The 20,941-nt window shown below is 39.2% G+C and overlaps 1 protein-coding gene across 1 annotated transcript in view; it reads left to right on the forward strand.

Annotated features, from left to right (window-relative positions):
* tdrd9 (tudor domain containing 9) overlaps positions 1 to 17,961 on the forward strand; it is a 159,210-nt gene extending 141,249 nt beyond the window's left edge. The window contains exons 32-36 of the mRNA XM_072568611.1: positions 8,860 to 8,956; positions 9,384 to 9,522; positions 13,548 to 13,660; positions 15,568 to 15,640; positions 17,375 to 17,961. Coding sequence (XP_072424712.1) covers positions 8,860 to 8,956; positions 9,384 to 9,522; positions 13,548 to 13,660; positions 15,568 to 15,640; positions 17,375 to 17,464 — 512 coding nt within the window. The 3' untranslated portion in view covers positions 17,465 to 17,961. The remainder of the gene's footprint in view (positions 1 to 8,859; positions 8,957 to 9,383; positions 9,523 to 13,547; positions 13,661 to 15,567; positions 15,641 to 17,374) is intronic.
* The last annotated feature ends 2,980 nt before the right edge of the window (positions 17,962 to 20,941 follow it).

Raw genomic sequence — 20,941 nt, forward strand, 5'->3', positions numbered from 1 at the left:
TTTAGAATGGAGATAAGGAGAAACCTCTTCAGCCAGAGAATGGAGAATCTATGGAATTCATTGCCACAGAAGGCTGTGAAGGCCAGGTCATTGAATATATTTAAGACTGAGATGGATGGGTTCTTTAGTTTCTCAACCCCATTCTCCCACTTTCTCCCTATATTCCTTGATTCCCTGACCCTCTTGATGCTCATTTAGCCATCAGTCCCTGATTCCTCATACAGGGAGAATCAACTTCTCAGTGCCAATCCAGTCCAGCCTCCTCAAGATCTTTGTATGTTTCAATGAAATAATCTCTCTCTTTCTAAGCTCTTCAAGAATAGAGACTCATTCTTTAGCTAATGAGTTGTGAGCAGTTTCTGTTCCACATGACCTTGGAAGATTAGGTAAGAACTGCCCTTCTGTCTTGCAGCTGCACTTTAACTCATTCTTGCCACATGCTATCTTTTAAGATGAAAATTCCTGAGTATTCTACACTAACTCCTTTACTGAATATGACAACATCTATTCCATCAATAAGACTTAAACTCAATCACTTTTCATAATTCAGTGAAGTTGTCCTAGGTTTTTATGAGACAATCTCATCCATATCATCATTTTTCTCTGTAATTGTGGGATCATAATTTTACTTGCTACAAACTTCAGGCTGTCTGTCCTCTGATGTCTCTTATCAAACTGAATCTTACTGTCATCTGCACCTTTTTAATAAAACACCCTGTCTACTAATTTGTAAGATTCCTTGTGTAAGGTAGACCCTGAAATTTTGGGATTACTCCTTTTCAAAGCTATCATTGTACTTGTAACATTGCTTTAATGCTGGATCTAAAAGCTAATTCTGTTACGTTGGCCATATTTATGCCAATGGGCGGCCACATTGTGCCATGTCTGACCAGGGGCTGCCGAACAACAACCCTCTTTTGGCCCTTTGCCTATGCGCCAACCTGGCCTACATCTTAAGGCACCAAGTCTGGTAGTCGTACCAGTGCTTCCATCCCCTGCTGCCTATTCTTGAGAATTGTTCAGTACTCAAATTAGTTGTATCCTGAAGGGGTTTCAAACGTTTGACAGCATCCAGCATAACTTTAGAGGATTCTCATACTAACTGAATCATCTTCCTTTGGTTCCGATAACTGCTGCTTATAATCCTTTGCTGCTTCTCCTGCTATGGACACTTCTTGAAATGTCAGTGCAATTTTAGTAAGCGTTTTATCCTGTTTTTGTGGGACTTTACCTTCTCGTGTGCGCTCATCTGAATTATAACTACTTCCACCAAATCTTTAACCTGACCTTCGTGTTTATGTGCCCCCCCCAGTCGAGGTGACATATTACCATGGTGTGCAGGTGAGGTAGTTTTCAAATTGCAGTCTTTTGTTCCACTGGGACTGCCTTCTGTCCCATTCTGACCTCAGTCCCAGAAACAGCACTTCCTATTTTCCCAATTGTACTTTGTGGGTCAATTTTAAGCCCCGCCTGGCTAACCTGACTCCGTACTCTGTTTAATACCTGAACATGTTATTTTTCGTCAACTGAGGCAATTGGAATGTCATCTAATCTTTTTTTCTCTTTCATTTAGTCTATTTACAGAACTTGTTCTAAAATTGACTATATTCAAATTCCACAACTTGTGAATATTATAACTTCAGATTCCCGCTTCTCAGTTTGTTTTTTTAGTCCTCCCGTTCTCTATCCACAAATCACATCACTCAGTACCAATAAAATGACATCATACTTGGACTCAATTTCTCCAACTCTCATCATCTGTATCCATCTTGAGGATATCTCAATATGTTTCCTTCCTTGCCAATTTTATGATTGATTGATTGTAATAATGAGTGGTAACTACCTCCATAATGCAAGTACCCCTGTACTGTACTGTAAGTGGTATCAGACCGTGCAGCTCCAACAAATTTTATAGTGCATTCATCAGGCTTTACCTTCTACTTATGCTTCCCACCATTTTTTTAGGTATCTCTGTGTTATCTAATGGGTCCCTTCACTCAGCCAAAAATTATTCTTCCCAATGTCCATATTCTACAGTTTTTGTAGCATTTTGATATAATAGCCGATCACACCAAACACCAGACAGCCCCAACTCCATCAACAAGGACAGCATCCTCAAGCTGGTAGACCTATGCCTCACTGCCCAGTTCACTGTCAACGACAAGACCTACAAACAAATCAATGGGATACCATGGGATCACCAATATCAGGATTCTTAGTAGAAGTAGTTATGCAGAGATTAGAATGAACACCCCTCCCCACAGTCCAACCCAAGCTTTGGGTTAGCTATGTCGATGACATCTTTGTCATCATGAAATGGAACAAATTGGAAGAAACCCACAAACTCATAAACAACATCCTTAATGATATAAAGTTCACCAAAGAGGAAGAGAACAACGGCAGACCCTCCTTCCTAGATGTCACAGTGGAACGAACAGCAAATGGAGAGCTGCAGACCAATGTCTACAGGAGAGCAACACACAGACCAAATACTCAACTACAGGAGCAATTATCCCAACACCAACAACAGAGCTGCATCAAGACATTATTTAAACAAGCCACAACACACTGCAGCATCCAGGAACAATGAGGAGCCAAGAAAAATACCTATACAACATATTCAGGACACTGGGTACCTGATGAGCACAGTCTGCTGATTCTTAAACAACAAACCTAAACAGAAACCTATCCACAGCACTGCACTCAGGCCTTTGGGAAGAAACAGAGCAAAACACAGGACTGGCTTGAAGCGAGCTCAAGTAAGTTCATTGCTGTCATCGAGATAAATGATGTTGCACTACTAGAGCACAAATACCACCCCACCCAGGCAACATGCAAGCGCTAAGGACAGCAAGAGGCAAGGCCCAGAAAACAGCCAGATGCTGCGCAAATGATTACTGGTTACAACTATGCCAAAGCATTCAGGCATCATTTGACAAGGGCAACATCCCTGGAGTGTATGAGGGGATCAAGAAAACCATCGATCCAACCCAGAGCACAACAGGCGAGACCATCAAAGACAAAGGCAAGCAGATGGAGGGCATAGGTCGAGCATTACTCCAAACTCTACTCCAGAGAACACAGCATGTTGGACAGCGTACTAGATGCCATGGAATGCCTGCGTGTCATGGAGTACTTGATGCTTTGCCAACTGTCGAAAAGCTATTGACAGCCTGCCAAATGGGAAGGCACCAGTATTGGATAGCATTCCACCAGACAGTATCAAGTGCGCAAAAGCGTCCTGCTAAACCACCTGCACAAACTATTGCACCAGTGCTGGAAAGAGGGAGTTATGCTCCTAGACATGAGAGACTGCAACATTGTCACCCTGTATAAGAACAAAGGGGACAGAAGCGGCTGTAACAACTAAAGGGAAATCTCTTTGCTGAGCATCGTTGGGCAGGTCTTCACCTGCGTGGTCCTGAACATACTGCAGAAAATCGCTGAAAGGGTTTCAGATCAGAAGACTCCATAGTTGACATGATCTTCTCCTTTCAGCAGCTGCAAGAGAAATGCACAGAGCAAAGACAACCACTCTATGTTGCCTTCATTGACCTCGAAGGCCTTCGACCTTGTGAGCAGAGATGACCTGCTCAAAATCTTTGCCAGGATTAGTTGTCCCCTGAGACTTCTCTGGATAGTTCAGTCATTCCACGCAGACATGAAGGGCGTCATTCCATTTGATGGCTCTTCAGAGGCCTTCAACATTCACTGCAGTGTGAAGCAGGGTTGTGTGCTTGTTGTCACCCTGTTTGACCTCATCTTAGCAGTCATGCTGAAGCATGTCTTTGGAACGTCAACTGTTGGTGTCTGTTGCCACACCAGATTGGATGGGAGGTTGTTCAGTCTGTCCGGCTGAGGGCAAAAACCACGCTTTGTGAAGTCCTCATCAGGGACACGTTGTTTGCAGATGATGCAGCACTGGTAACACACTCGGAAGAGCAACTGCAACACCTAATGGACAACTTCTCAAGAGTCTGCCAGGTCTTCAGCTTGACCATCAGCCTGAAGAAGACCAACGTGTTGGGTCGAGGCGTTGAGCAGCCCCCCCCCCCCAAATTACCATGATCAACTACGAGCTGGAGGTGTCCATGAGTTTACATAGCTTGGCTCCACCATCATGGATAGTCTCTCCTTAGGCTCAGAGATCAACAGATGGATCTGACTAACAGGTTGACACAGAGAGTCTGGGAGAACAGAAAGCTGATGACTCTCACCAAGGTTGCAGTCTATAGGGCCTGCATCCTCAGCACACTGCTTTATGGCAGCAAGAACTGGAGCCTCTACTCCAGACAAGAGCGGCGTCTCAATGTCTTCCACCTTCGCAGCCTGAGACGCATCCTGAACATCAAGAGGACTGACTGAGTCACCAAAAATAAGATACCCAGATACCCAGCCTCTTCACCCTGCTCCAACAATGCCATCTCCATTGGCTGGGCCACGTACACTGCATATCAGACAGGAGAATCCTGAAAGACCTGCTGTACAGGGAACTGGTCTTCAGCAAGAGAGCACAAGATTGGCCCATCTTCATTTCAAAGATGTCTGCAAGAGAGACGTGAAGTAGAGAGGTGGGAGGACATTGCAAGTGATCGCTGTCACTGGAGGCTTGAATTACAGAGGCCTAAAAAGAGAAGAGAAGCTGAGGCTTGCTGCTGAACAAAAATGCACCTGCTGATAAAACAACAAGACAACACAAGTCACTGAAGTGCAGTCACTGCAGCTGAGACTGCTACTTCCATGTGGGCCTCTACAGCCACAACAGAAGTTGCCCTGCCAACAAAGATTGAAGCAAGGCTTCCCAGGCACAGATCCATGGTCTCACGTTTTTACCGGATGCCACTCAACAAACAGGAAGACACAGCACACCCAGAGACTCCAGCCACACTGCTATATGTCAAAGACATCTCTGAGATGACGACCAGACTACTCCGATCCCATGGCACCATGTAGCCCACAAAGCTTCCAACACACTAAAACAGGTACTGATAAATCTAAAGGACCCTGTACCAATAACCACAGAATGAACGCCGTATACAAAATGCCCTCCAAGGACGGTAACAGACACTACATTGGGCAGATGGACAGGAACTAGCCACTAGTATACATGAACACCAACTAGCCACCAAACGACATGACCAGCTATCACTAGTGTCCTTACACATGGATGAAGAGGAACACCAGTTTGATTAGGACAGGACATCCATCCTAGGACAGGCTAATCAAAAACACACACAGGAATTCCGACAAGCCTGGAATTCAAAAAGGAACTCCATTAACAAACACATTGATTTGGACCCCATTTACGAACCCCTCAGAAAAAGAACTGGAAGTGATATCACTCTCCACAGCAGACCAAAACACATGAATAGAAAGCAGGTCAGAACACCAGTGCTTCATAAGAGGCTCACTGATGTTGTTACCTAGCATGGTGACTAAACATTTGAGAATAAATCGACCAGCTCAGCGAGCAAGCTTATAACCAGAACTATAACCTGATACAAATCTTGGCACAAATTGCAATTGTATCTTTTTTGATTTCTTTTTTTTAAACCTCCCTTTTACTAATACGAGCTTTTTTTAAGGTCAGTTTGTCTAGGATTATGTGTCAGTGTCTTGACATTTAAACTTTATTTTGTGCTCATCCAAGTCACACTAACCATTTCCTCAAGTAGGTGTATTTTTCTGAGACCTGTTCTTCAGTGCCATGAATTTTGTCATGTTTGTTACTTCAGAGGTAACTGTGTCACTTTTGCGCACTTACATTGGTGTCCCAAGCTCACATCATGCATCTTATCAAAAGATCCATGAGATTTTACTTAATCTCTCCATGTATGGTCACGATACCTTATAGTGGCTCAGTCGTACTGTTACATTTTGTTGGAAGGAAAGACAAGGACACAGACATCGCCAAGAGAAAGCTATAATTTTAGTGCTCTTATTTAATCTTCCTTTTCATTGTTAACCTCAATTGCTGTTACAGCCCATTATTCGAATTAATTTCTTTTTTTTGTCTTCTGCAACCTCTCTCCTCCCTTAATCACCTACTCTCATCCAATTTTGCAACTTAACAATTACCATTCAATCTGATTCCAGACATCTGGAGAGATTTGTAGTCCATGGAGTATGTTTTTTTTAATACCCAAAAATAGAAGTAAAACATTTCTGTTTGATTCAAGCAAAAACATATTTTGCTCATTGTTTCTCTGAGATGACTGCTCTTGATAACTCATTCTAGATGTTTGATATGTCCGTATGTAAATTTGTCCTAATTCAATATTTTGTTTACTCCCTCAAAATCATGAAAACTTTTATGCATTAAAACCACTGAGACCATTTGCATGCATTTTACCATTTTCCAGAATGCTTTTAACTTGTCAGGTGATTGTTCCCTTTAAATGTTCTGGTTTGCCCGGACATGAATCTTAATGTAGTTTTATTGTAATATATCTAAGTGTACCCAGGTTTACTGGTTCTAAGATTCTTGATACTCAATACATTTAATGTTTTCACCGTATTTGTCCAATGCTGAGATGCGTTGTTAATGAAAGGCTTGATGGGTTGAGGATACCTCGTCTATCACTGTTGTGATGAAGAATATCTGCAGACAGGTTCAGAAATAGCCACTGGCAAAAGTCTTCAGAAAAAAATAGGGATCTATTAAAATCTTATGAACATTAATATTCTACAGCGCGCTAAAAGTTGCACTTTTTCTAGCTAAAAGGTTAAGTTGTCATAATACCCAAAGACCATTAGAGACAGATGACTAGTGCTGGTTTGAACTGTCTTATCCCAGTCCTGAATGAGCAGCCCCTTAGCATGAGACTGTAACATTCTCTGCTCAAAATGTGTGTTATGTTTCAAAATATTTTCTGTATATTCCTTGTTAAAGTGTGTGTACTTCTATCTCCAGTCATATGTCAGTGTGCAAGCTGCCACTTTCTATTTGTAACTTGTTCTGTAGACTGCTTATATTTTATATTTGGTTATAAGTGACAAATATGGAAGCTGCGGGACAGTTCATTCCAGACTTTTTAAGACTTAATTGCTGAACATTTTCACAAAGTCTTAAAAAAAAGACTTATTTACTCCATCAGAATCCTCTGCCACTATGAGCACATATTTTTCTTCAGCTGCCCCTGCTTTTATAATCAGCTGCTCTGTATCATACAGAAATGGTGCTTACACTTTTCTGATTGCACTTAAGATGTACTCCACATGCATACAACCACAAATGTAAAATTATTGGTTCTCAAACCATTTAGTTCTCAACTTTTGAGAGATCCTACTCTTGACACGAAATGTTAAATTGTTTTTAGGAGTTTGTGATTCCAGTTTCTTAAAATTGGCAGTTGACCATTTGTAAGCAATTTTCATATGCAGTCAGTTCTGCGATAACGCATGTTTCTTTGCACATTAACTTGTACAAAATTGAAGAATTTAGACCGTTATTTGCAGAACACGGACCTTCCTTCCTTGGCTGTAATGTGATTGTGGTCGCGTAAGAACCATACCATCGCATTATATCAGAACAGACTGTGGCTTATTGAGTTTATGATGAGGCAATTTGGACGTAATACCGTGGGGTTAATTATGCACAGAAAAGAATTATGAGACTTGTGACAGGTGAGAAGACTTCACCACTCCCAAAGCTGTTCTGTAAAATGAAGAGGCAGAAGTGGTGGATCCTGTACGTTTTGGAGTGATGGGATGTATATCCCTGAAGTTTTACAGTCTTTGGTAACAGTCTTTGTTAATCCCTTGAATTTTGGCCTTCTCTGAAGGAGATGATAGATTATTCCCATGGGTCGTCTTCCCTCTCTCCCTCTCACTTCCTGCCTCCCTGTTTAAATACCTTAATTTTAGGGCTGGCAATCTATGCTGCATCAATCACCTATGTGAACCATTATCACGATCACTGTTGTCCCATTGCCCACTTCAGTTTGAAGATTAATTGTCATTCCTTCTCCAACCAAAGCGTCCTGTTCTCCCAAATGCTGCATTGCTAATAATGACTGATTGACTATCATTATCTTACTGATTCCTGTGAGCTTCCATGGATTTTCATATACTAGAGGTTTGTTTTTGTTTGTAAATGGCTCATTACGACTGCAACACAGTTAAATGTGGTCTCCTGCTGCACAGTTAATACACGGTATGAAATACTGAAAGGATTCTGTTTTAAAGGGGACCACACATTCCAACAATTTCCCACCTTCAAATGACGCTCGTTCCAGTGGAGTAACTGTCTTGTTCCCAAGTACTGGAACCAGGACCACATGACCAGCTTCACCGCCACCAGTCTTTGAGCTACACATTTACCTCTCTAATCTTTCTTACTCTGTTCCAATTTGTATATGACTCAAATTGTATCCAAAGAGTATTGTCTTTTGTGATTCTGCTTTCTAATTTACCCCAAACTGCTCATAATACCTCAGCAGTACCTATCTTATTGGTGACTTCATAGATCACAATACCTGAATCCTTTCCCCACCAACTCCAAGTTCTTCTCCAGTAGAGAAGATACGTCCTGAATTGGGAGCAAGAATCTCATATGTATTGGACAAGGGTACCATTCGAGGCTTCCACATTGTAAAATGCTGGATCCTCATACCTGCCTCACTCAGTCTTACCCTGCTGTCCCTGACCATGGACAAAATTTGATGTAATTAACCTCAGCAGTATGATTGCTTCCTGAAACAATGTATTGTATTCCTAATAGTTGTCTTTTTTTTAAAATGTTTTGTGGAGGAGATGGTGTTTTACCCATTCATAGCCATTGAAATGCAGGATCAGAAAGAATTTTATACTGTTATGGTTTAAAAAAAATGCCTGCTTTATCATTATCTGATCTTACAGGTTCAACTATAATTGTGAGAGAAACTACTTTGATGCCAAATATCCATGGACTTCCAGCTCTCATCTGTTTGTTATTCGCTCCAGTTGTAGAACTAAGGTACATGTAAAAATATGCATGAGAATCGCTGCATAAAATTTCATTTATTTTATGTCTTTCTCTTTTGTCACTTTAAACATTCTTACTTTAACCAGACTAGTGATATGTGTCACTTCTCTACAAAACTATCTGTGGTGTCTGATGACTGTATTTGTAAAAAAGCATTTTTTTTGATGTGGTGATATTGAATTTAAAATTTCCAAATGGTAGGCATATATTCTTTCTCTTAGAGCTGTGTATCTTTGCATCTGAACACAAGCATCAGTTGTCAAAACTGCTCAAAGATTCTGGTTGATGCTTGTCTTCAGCCACAGTGAAGCATGTGAGAATAGCACACAAGTTATAATTTTAGAGGTAGGATGGTTGTACCGTTAGGTGTTTTTGGTTGTCCTTGCCTAGGCTGATTGTTAATTTTCTGTTTCTACAGAACTGAGAGACGGAGAAAATATTACACTGGTGCTTTGTGTGGCTTAGGGTGGAATCCAATAAACAATGCCCCTCTATTGGAAGAACATAATCTGGAAGTTGTTTTTGATGTGCATTTTGATGTAAATGATATTATGGAGGTAGTGTGCCAATACAGTGTGATTTGCTAAGAAACTTAACTGTTCTCCACCTGAATTCCATCTATAATATTTTTAAATTTTGTTAAAGGGATGACCCGTGCCTTCTGGATAATATTTTATTTTACATGAAATTTCTTAAGTTGTGTAATTAAATTTTAGATGGCTGATATTTGATTGTGAATATTCACAAATTGAAGATTTAAAATTTTGAAATACTTCTTGCTCTTTGGTAAACATTTAGAAATTATGCTAACTATCTGAAACTAAAGGTAATTTAATAATGATACAACAGCTAGTTAGGAAGGAAAGTTGAGACTTTGTTGGTTGAGCTTTCTTATTGTTGACATCAGATTTCCAAATGTTAAATTAGTTAAAGTTAACTTGCATCATTTGATATGTAGTCACCTTTCATTTAAAAGCTGAAATATTTTTTACCTAATAAACTCTAGGGAAGCGTAATCTAGCAGGAGTAAGTTTGCTCACTGAGCTGGAAGGTTTGTTTTCAAAAGTTTTGTCACCATATTAGGTAGCATCAGTGAGCCTCCGGTAAAGCACTGGTGTTGGTGACCCGCTTTCTATTTGTATTTAGGTTTCCTTGGGTTGGTGATGTAATTTCCTGTTCCTTCTCGGAGGGTAGTAAATGGGGTCTAAGTGGATCTGTTTGTTGAGTATTCTGGTTGGAATGCCATGCTTCTAGGAATTCTCGTGCATGTCTGTATTGGCTTGTCCTAGGTTGGATGTGTTGACCCAGTCGAAGTGGTATCCTTCCTCATCTGTATGTAAGGATACTAGTGAGAGTGGGTCATGTCTTTTTGTGGCTAGCTGATGTTCGTGTATCCTGGTGGCTAATTTTCTGTCTGTCCAGTGTAGTGTTTGTTACAGTTCTTGCAATGTATTTTGTAAATGACATTAGTTTTGCTTGTTATCTATATCGGCTCTTTAAAGTTCATTAGCTGCTGTTTTAGTGTGTTGGTGGGTTTGTGGGCTACCATGATGCCAAGACGTCTGAGTAGTCTGGCTGCCATTTCCGAGATGTCTTTGATGTATGGGAGAGTGGCTAGGGTTTCTGGACACATTTTGTTGTCTTGTTTGGGTTTGTTGCTGAGAAATCGGCGGACTGTGTTCATTGGGAACCCATTCTTTTTGAATACACTGTGTAGTATTTTCCTCTGCTCTGCGTAGTTCCTCTGTGCTGCAGTTTGTGATGATTCATTGAAATAATGTTCTAATGTAGTTTTGTTTGTGGGTGTCGAGATTATTGTTTCTGTAATTCAGTATTTGGTCCGTATGTGTTGTTTTTCTGTACACGTTGGTTTGAAGTTCCCCATTGGTTGTTGGCTCAACTATGACATCTAGGAATTACAGTTTGTTGTCGTTTTTCCTCCTTTTTAGTGAATTTTATGCCAGTAGGATATTATTGATGGTCTTGAAGATTTCCTCCAATTTGTTTCATTGAGTGATGAGAAAGGTGTCATTCGCATAGTCCACACAAAGTTTAGATTGGATGGTTGGCAGAGCTGTTTGTTCGAGTCTCTGCATTACTGCCTCAGCTAAGAACCCTGATATTGGATATCCCAAGGGTGTTCCGTTGGTTTGTCTGTAAGTTTTGTTATTGAAAGTGAAGTGGGTGGTAAGGCATAGGTTCGCCAGGTTGATGACATTATCCTTGCTGGTGAAGTTGATGGTGTTTTGGTGTATGTGTCTTTGCTTCTTTTAATAGTGTAGTTCAGTGTTTCCTTGGCTAGATTGATGTTGATGGATGTGAACAGGGCTATTACATCAAAGGAGACCATTGTTTCATCCTCTTCTATTTTGGTGTCTTTGGAATTCAGGAATTGGGTGGAGTGGTGTGAGTCTTCTACTAAGTGTTTTAGTCTTTGGTGTAGATCCTTAGCTAATCTGTACGTTGATGTGCCTTGCAAGAACTGTAACAAACACTACATTGGACAAACAGAAAACTAGCCACCATGATACATGAATATCAACTAGCCCCAAAAAGATGTGACCCACTGTCACAAGTATCCTTACATACAGATGAAGAAGGATACTACTTTGACTGGGACAACACATCCATCCTAGGACAAGCCAAACAGAGATGCGCACGAGGATTCCTGGAAGCACGGCATTCCAACCGGAACTCTTATCAACAAACACACCAACTTTGACACCATTTACCACCCTCTGAGAAAAAGAACAGGAAATGACGACATCACAGGAAATGACATCACCAACTCAAGGAAACCTAAACACACAAATAGAAAGCAGATCACTAATGGCAGTGCTTCACTGGAGGCTCACTGATGATGTTGCTGAAAATGTGTTGCTGGAAAAGCGTAGCAGGTCAGGCAGCATCCAAGGAACAGGAGAATCGACGTTTCGGGCATAAGCCCTTCAGCCCTTCCTGAAGGAGGGTTTATGCCCGAAACATTGATTCTCCTGTTCCTTGGATGCTGCCTGACCTGCGCTTTTCCAGCAACACATTTTCAGCTCTGATCTCTAGCATCTGCAGTCCTCACTTTCTCCTCACTGATGATGTTACCTATTACAGTGCCGAAACTTGTGAAAATGAACCTTCCAGCTCAGCGAGCAAACTTGCATCCAGGGCAAAGTTTGTGAGAAGATTTGTAGCTTGGGTGTTCGTTGTTGTGGTTCTGTTCGCCGAGCTGGGAATTTGTGTTGCAGATGTTTCGTCCCCTATCTAGGTGACATCCTCAGTGCTTGGGAGCCTCCTGTGAAGCGCTTCTGTGATCTTTCCTCCGGCATATGTAGTGGTTTGAATCTGCCGCTTCCGGTTGTTAGTTCCAGCTGTCCATTGCAGTGGTTGGTATATTGGGTCCAGATAGATGTGCTTATTGATGTGCCACGAAACGACACGACCAGCTATCCTTAGTAGCCACACATGCAGATGACAAGCAACATGAATTCGACTGGGGCAACACTACTATTATAGGACAAGCCAAACACAGGGAATTCCTAGAGGCATGGCATTCATCCACCAATTCAATCAATAAGCACATCGATCTGGACCCAATAAACCGACCACTACAACGGACAGCTGGAACTGACAATCGGAAGCGGCAGATTCAAACCACTACAAATGCTGGAGGAAAGATCACAGAAGCGCTTCACAGGAGCTCCCAAGCCCTGAGGATGTCACCTAGATAGGGGACGAAATGTCTGCAACACAAATTCCCAGCTCAGCGAACAGGCATCCAGGACCTAAACCTGAGCTATAGATCTTCTCATAACGCGCTAAGAGCAAGGCTGTTTATCTGATGATAAATAAGGATATAAGATGTAATATTTTTTGGCAATGGGTTCACGTACAGCTTTGTAAAATAATTCTGTACTTGGAAGAATGAAAATTTCTTTTTAATTCATGTACAAATAATGCCACTTTCATAGGGATTTGAGTCTGAAATCAATTCTGCTGCATTGTGCATAATGGGTCATTGCATTGCTAATTTGCGTTATTTTTGGCATCTTATGAAAGAAATCGAATTTATGACTGCACAAATGTTAAGGCTGCTTCTTCGTGATGTTGAAAGGTGATAGTAAGAAAGCAAGTATTTTCACATTTAACTAAATTGCTACATTGACTTTGAAATTCATTCAAATAATTAAAAATTGTTTGTTCCGAAAGCTGAACTCCACACTGAAATTACAAATTAATTCTGTGGTTCAAGACCAGTTTGGTATAATTTCAGATGGGTTCAGTCATTTTGATATGTGACACTGCTGTTAAATATATAATCATTCTCGTGTCAAATATTTAACAATAAATTTCTGTTCTCCAAATGTCTGTCAGCTACCTCAAATAGATTTCATCTTCTGTAATGAGTTACAGGCCAGTATATTTGTCAGTCTTCTCAGACTCTGTTCTTGAGTTTGTGTGTTGATAGGATGGAATTATTTTTTTCCATCAACTTTTTTTTTAATCAACTTAGCTACGTATTGGATAGATTCAATAAAATGTTTCTCATCTTGAAAATGTTGAAAAATTATGTTTGAACCTTTACCTTTAGATAAACCTATTGCGGAGCACAATTAACATGCTAGTTTGTGATGGACTACTGCGTTCAGGAAATCATGAGAAAATACGTAAATTGCAAAATGAAGCCCGGCAGAGACTTATCGAGTAAGGCCACCTAGAATGCTATAATAATTGTCCTGACAACATTCAGAGAGTGTGTTGTTTTCCAATTGCATAAACAAGAAGATGGTCTATTTAGAATTTGGCATTTGAAAACTGGTTAAAACGTTGAAGTCACATTGTTAAACTTGTAAATTCTAAACATCAGTACATTATAGGCAAGTTCAAAAGAATGAAATGTATTATATCCAGAACATTCAGAATGAAATGTATTACAAATGGAGTACTTTGTACTAGTACAAGCTACTGAATTCTAAATTAACCACTCGAAGCCTAAAGGTAGCACTTTTCTTCATAGAATGTAGGTGTCACTGCCACAGCCACCATTTGTTCCCTGTGCATGATTAATTTTGAACTGAGTGGCTTGCTAGACCATTGCAGAAGTTAACCATATTGCTCTGGGTTTGGTGTCACATGTAAGCTAACCTGGGTATGGATAGCAGATTTATTTCCCGAAAGAAGATTCATGAACCAAATGAGTTCTTGCAACAATTGACAATAGTTTTATGATGATCAACACTAAGATTATCTTTACATTCTGGATTTATTAATTGAATTTAAATTCTACTAACTGCTATGATGGGGTTTGAGCCCCTGTGCCCAGAGCATTATCTTGGATGTTTTTATTACTTGTCCATTGATATTGGCACTGTGCCACCATCTTCCTCCCCCAGAAAAGATAGAGAATGTCTCTGTGAGATAATAAACATCGGGGTTTTTTTTTTAACCCTTTCTAAGTACAGCAACTTAGTTCCATAACTTATGAATTGTTCAAGGAGCAAAGTGGCAGCTCGTGAAGGTAGGGTGAATGAGAGGGGAAAGAAGAGGTGACGGAAGGCAGTTTGTAGAGAGATGAGGTGGAAGAAAGAGCATTTCAGAAAAGGCAAATGGGAAATTGGAGGTGAATAAAATCCAAAGGGAAGTGGGGCTGATGGGAAAGAGGTACACAGGGAAATCGAAGAATGAGGAAGAACCAAACAGGGAGAAAAGAAGGGCAAGTGAAATATTGCCATTGAGGATAATTGATAATTGTTCTCATATTGGGCTTGGTCTTACAGGTTGATGAGTATGCAATTCTTCTTTCAGCAGGAAACGGAATGGCACACTTTCCTGTTTTCTACAAAAGAGCTAGGACACTAAACTCATTTCTTTAAAAGAGATGGTAGATTTAATCACTTTATCACCTTATTCTAAAACAATATAAAGTATTCTTCAATTCACTATTTATTTTATTCTGGCTGTTTTTATTTAAAGTGCTAACTTATTTGTATGAAATTGTCATTTGGATTTTTCTCCTTTCCGGAAATTTTTTGATCACTTCAGTACTTGATTTTTGATCATTTTGGCTTACTCGATTTGGGAAGAGTATTTTGTATGGTGTTACTATCTACAAGTCATTGTTTAAAATTAGAACATCCAGAATGAAATGTATTACAAATGGAGTACTTTGAAAGCGGTCTACTAGTATAACATGTTGCCAAATTCTAAATAAACCACTCGAAGCTTAGAAGTAGCACTTTTCTTTAAGAATGGCATTGTTTACTTTGGTTGATCCTGTGTGGTCACTACTATGGAATTTTGCAATACAGAGGAACCTCGATTATCCACATGACATGGGTGGGGAGTATTTTGCTTGGATGATTTGAATATTTGGATAATACAGTTTACCCAAACATCGGGACCTTGAGATTTTGTTTGGATAATCTGAAATTTGGTTAATCGATATTCCTCTGTAAATGATTCTGCACTCAGGAAGATCTCCCATGAGACTCCTGCAAATTTAAGCAATGTTTTGATATTACTAATGTGACACGACTGATCACCTATTGATATCATGCCAATAGTGTGCCAGGACAAGTTCTAACAAGATCCTGATTTTGGTCTGTTTACAGCATATTCACTGGAAAGAAGCTGAGAGAAAGTATTACACCACAATACTGTGAAAGACCATACAAGTGGAATCAGGTAGATATATAATTTCAACATAATCCTCAATTTATGCTGCATGACAACCGACATACGCCTATCTGTATTTTTCAAATCATAAACACAATAATATTCCAATTTGAATGTAAACATAACTAATCATTTTGTTGCCTTTCAAGATCGCTAGTTTCAATCTTTGCTGTGTTGTCACGGCAGTGCTGAAGAAATGTAGGATTGATTTCTACTGGCAGGTAGAGAAAGATGATCATCTTTCTTTACACTCATCATATATTCTTCTTAATAAGTTATGTGACTTAGAGCAGAAAGTATTGGAGTCCCTTTGTCTTTCTTTTACTGTGAAATAAAGCCTTTAGGAGAGGACAATAAAGGAAAGATGATGTAAATCATAACACAATTTATCTACTCAAAACCAGGGAAGGAGAAATCAATCAATTTTCATATCCCGGCTCTTAGAGTCTGCTTCAGCATATCTGAAGCCGTCTCATCATCATAGAGCAGACTCTCATTGGACATGCCATCTACCAGTTGAAGTCTTAGGAAAGATGAATTTCAGAGTTTGAAGCTCCAATGTTGTACTTCATTCGTATTGCACTAGTATTAACACGTTGTACTGAAAAGACAGGAGAAATAGCCTGGCTGCTACCTTTGTTTGCCACTAAAGTTATCAACTTGAACTGCTACAGGTACATGTAAATGTATTATGAAATAGTTACCAACAATACTACTTGTTATTTTTGAGAGGATATATTTTATGATATAGTTGAAATCTGTCATTTTTATTTTGCTTTACTCCTGAAGGAACTGGTAATTGGGAAAATAGATTACCATATTGCATTGTGAATATATCCCAAGTGAATTTTTGATACTGATTTCTGTTGTGATTGTGAGGCTATTTGCAGAGTAGTGGACAGAGGAATCAGTGGTGATCTGTAATGCCATACTTTTGCTCCTTTTGCACTTGATATAATTTCTGGAATATTTCCCATGTGGATAGACATATTTCGATGTAATGTTCCTCTTATTTTATCTTGTAATTCCTGGGAGTAGAGGAGTGCCAGGGCTACCTTTTCAGGTTGGAAAATCTTAAGAGGCTGCTTGGAGCATTATGCAATAAGCAAATTTAAAACATACAAGCAAGGAGCAGGAGAAGTCCCTCAAACTTGCTCTGCCATTTAATAACATCAAGCATCAACATCAACATGATTGTAACCTCAACCTGCCTGCTCCCGAGACCATTCCAGCTCAGTCTTAGCAAGAATCTATCCACATCTGCCTTAAAAATATTTTTAAAAACTGTTTCTACTGCTTTTTTCTCAAAGAAGGTTCCAAAGGTTACTTAACATTCCTTGAGAAAATATATTATCTCTTTTTTAAAAAATGGGTAAACCTTTATTTTTAAGCAGTAAAAACATGGCATTTTAAATGGGAACATCATAGATTTTAGGAATTTGTGGAATTTAATTTTATTGCTATGTCCTATTGCTCCATGCAATATTTAAATTTAGATTAAGTTGCTTTGAGAGATGATGTGATTGAAGAAAGGCTGCCATTGGCTTTAAAAATGGTTTAAATAATTCAAGGTAGTTTGAGCATTTTGATCTTGATCATAATGACCTCCTTGTTAATCTGATTGGATTTCATGTAATATAATTTAAATTGAAACATGATCAGGATTCACTAAGAAGAGCATGTTGAAAAAATACATCAAGATAGTTCAATAAATATTTATCTTGTATGTGTTTGTTTCTTTAGGTGGATCCCAGTCTTCTCTTGAACCAGTCCAGGGAAGAAAGCAAAACAGTTCTATACCAAATGCATTCCATAGTGTTATTGAATCCTTAAGCCATTGAAATAAAGATGTGGCACTGTTCAGAATTACTGACTTAAGAAGAAAAGGATTGGAATCAGTTAAACTCCAAAATATCAAAAATGCTCATGTTGGTTTTCAGTTGAATGCTTCCTGTTTTGGAAGAAACAGTTATAGCTGACGGAACAGAAATTGCCTTTAACACCAGATGCTACACTTTCTTAAGTTCTGGATTAGAAGGTACTAAAGTACAAGCAATTGCTTTAAAACCAGTAATGTGATCCAATTACAAGCTTATTTTGGAGCAATAAATCTGGTTTCAGCTTTCACTTTGATTACAAATTGATGCATTATGATTTGTTTTATCTGTAAGGGGCATTGAAGCTAGTTGCATGCTAATTATGGCTAAAAATTATTACATGAGTGAAAGGTTTGAAAATACTATTGGCTATATTGCTAAGCACTTCTTATTTGATTTATTTAAGTTGTTCAAAGAAGCAATGTTCCATCAGATATCTCATTGCTACATAAAGTACAGAAGAAATATTTTGTTCATTGTAACATTATTTTGTTTAAACTTGTTAATAAAAAAAAACACGTTTTTGAACCATTAAGTTACGTGGATGAATTTTAAATGTTTTGCAGTGCTAATACAGTCCTCATATATATGTCAAAGTGTTTTGAGGAACACTGCCTAAGCAAGACCAGAACAAAAAATGTTCCATGTGTCCTTTGAAAAGATAGGTACAACTAAGTCCCATGTGGGTACTAATGACAACCTTTTATTCAGAAGAAATTAGATCAATTAAAAGAGAAGTTATTAAGTAGGAGAACATTTTGTCTAAGGGAGCAGTGGTGGATAAAGACTGGTTTGACGTCTTTTAAAGATAAAAGATGGAGAGCAGGTAGACCATGTGAGTGTGGGATGGAGGTGGAGATAGATTTAGATACCATTGATGAATAGAAGATGGCAAGTGGAAACTACTAAAGTGGTTATCAAAAGAATCACGGACATAAGTCAGGAGAACTGAGTGAGACTGGAAGATAATTATTTCAAGGGGCTTGGAGTATAAGAGTCAGAAAATCTTACTGCAACTGTGCAAGGTGCTGGTGAGACTGCATCTGGAGTAATGTGAGCTGTTTTATTTCCCTTATTTAAGGAAATACGTTATTTCTTTTCTTTTAGAGGCAGTTCACAGAAAGTTCATAAGGATGATCCCAGATATGGAATGATTGCCTTATGAGCAAAGGCTAAACAGTTTGGAACTCTACTTACTGGAGTTCAGAAGAATGAGAGGGTGATCTCATTGAAACATGTAGGATTCTTAAGGAACTTAAGGGTAAATGCTGAGAGGATGTTTCCCCTCATGGGGGAATCTAGGACTAGAGGGCACAGTCTCAGAATAAAGGGGTGCTAATTTAAGACGGAGATGAGGAGGAATTTCTTCTCTGAGGGTTGCAAGTCATTGAAAGTTCTTTCTACAGTGAGCTTTGGCAGAGTCCTTGTTTATATATTTAAGGTTGAGGTAGATAAATTCTTTCAGTCGGGAAATCAAGGATTATGGAGAAAACATAGGAAAATGAGTGTGAGGAATATCAGATCAGCCCTGATCCTGTTGAATGTTAGGCCAGGCTCAATGGACCAAACAGCCTCCTCCTGTTCCTACTTATGGTCTTAAGATTAAAAAAGGATGAGTTTAGACAGGTCAGAGAGTCTAAAATAATAGCTTTGCTTGGGAAGTCCTGTTTGTGGAATTTTGAATTGAAAGACTGAGATTAGAAGCTGTTGACAGAAGATCTCTGGAAGAATTGAGGACAGTGACCGTTTTGGATACAACAGCTTGATATTCATTAATGGTGACGTAGACCTTGGAAGTATAAGGAAGTATCAGAGTTGCCTGAATCTGAGAGAATGGATTATAGCAAGTTTAGAGGAAAACCGATTAGAGTAAGTAAGGGCCGTAGAGAAATTGGGAACTGTTGGAGTGGTATTGTCCAACTCAATAAAAAGATAGGTAGAGATAGGAGACCAAAGGGAGGGGTGCAGATGGCGAAAGAACAGGAGTCAGGTGAATAGATCTGCTTATTTGAGGGACTCCCGATCAAAGAAATGTGTACTGAGATGAAGGGAGTAGAGAAAAACTCAACATTGTCCTGAGCTGAAAAATCATTAATGTGTGGCACAAAGTGATAAAACCTAAGTTCTAATGCAGAGTTTTCTAAATCTGCAAGCTCCTATCTTAAAACCACATATACTGCACTTTCCATTACATTAAACAGACTTTCTCTTAAAAATCTTAAGTTTAACAGCATGAACAGAAGAAACTTTTCCAATTCTTTATTTTCTGAAAAAGTCATTGAACTTGAAAGTTAACTTTTTGCTCTGCACAAATACCATCCAACCTGCTGAGCAGGTGACCTTACTTTTGCCAGAAGTAGTCTGTCTTATTTTAGCTAATCAACACCCTGCATTATTTAGAATGTTTCTCTTAAATCTATCCTTCCATATCTCTGTACTAAAGAAAGTAGCTTCTGCTTTAATTCACCTCCCCACTAGGCTGAAATTCCACATCCCTGGTACATTATAACATTACTATAGAGAGTTGAGCAGAGCTTAGTCCATCACAAAGCAAACAACATTTTCAAAGACCCATCCCACCCTGGTTATACACTCTCTCACCATCTTCTGTTAGGCAGAAAATTATAAAAGCTTGTATACATGTATGAATACATTCTTTCTTGCTGTCATCAAACTTTTGAATGAACGGTCAAACGTTAATCTCTCACAGCACCTTCTCTGTGGCTGTAATCCCATGCTGTAATCCATGCAGACATGGGGAGAATGTGCAAACTCCATATAGATAGTCACCTGAGTATGAAATCTAACTCCTGGCCCTGGTACTGTGAGCCATGGTGTTGTCCAGAAGTGTTGTAATCTTTAAAAGGAGATGGACTGGTGGAATGGACAGATAAGTGGCTTATTTAATTTATTGCAGAGAAATGTGACATAAATCATCAATTGATAAGAAGGATGAGGAGAGCTACAAACAAAAGGTTACAATCCAAAGGAAGTGCAGGTGTATAAGAATCTATGGCTTGATGTGCACAAACCACTGAGGGTGATGAGATCATTTTGAGGTGATTCATAAAACAATGCCTTTAAGTAAGAATATTCTGTACAAATGCAAGGGAGTTGTGATGAACCTTTTTAAGCCTCATTTGGAGTATAGTGTCCAGCACTGCCGTGACCAGGAAAGATTTGACTGCGTTGTAGATGCAAGTCTTGTTACTAATTCTAACAATGAGGATTGACAACCTGAAGAGTAACTGGAGATCTGATACAAGTTTACAAAAACATGAGGGAGTCATCATAAAATACCACCAAATTGACATCCAGATTTGCAGTCAGATGGCAAATCGACTGACTCTGATCTATTTTAAGAAGTGTTAGAGAATTGGAGTTATTGGTGTACTGAAGAATCATAGAATCAGAGAGATGTACAGCGCAGAAA

This window comes from Chiloscyllium punctatum, chromosome 4 (assembly GCF_047496795.1).
Source record: "Chiloscyllium punctatum isolate Juve2018m chromosome 4, sChiPun1.3, whole genome shotgun sequence".
Classification (NCBI taxonomy): Eukaryota; Metazoa; Chordata; class Chondrichthyes; order Orectolobiformes; family Hemiscylliidae; genus Chiloscyllium; species Chiloscyllium punctatum.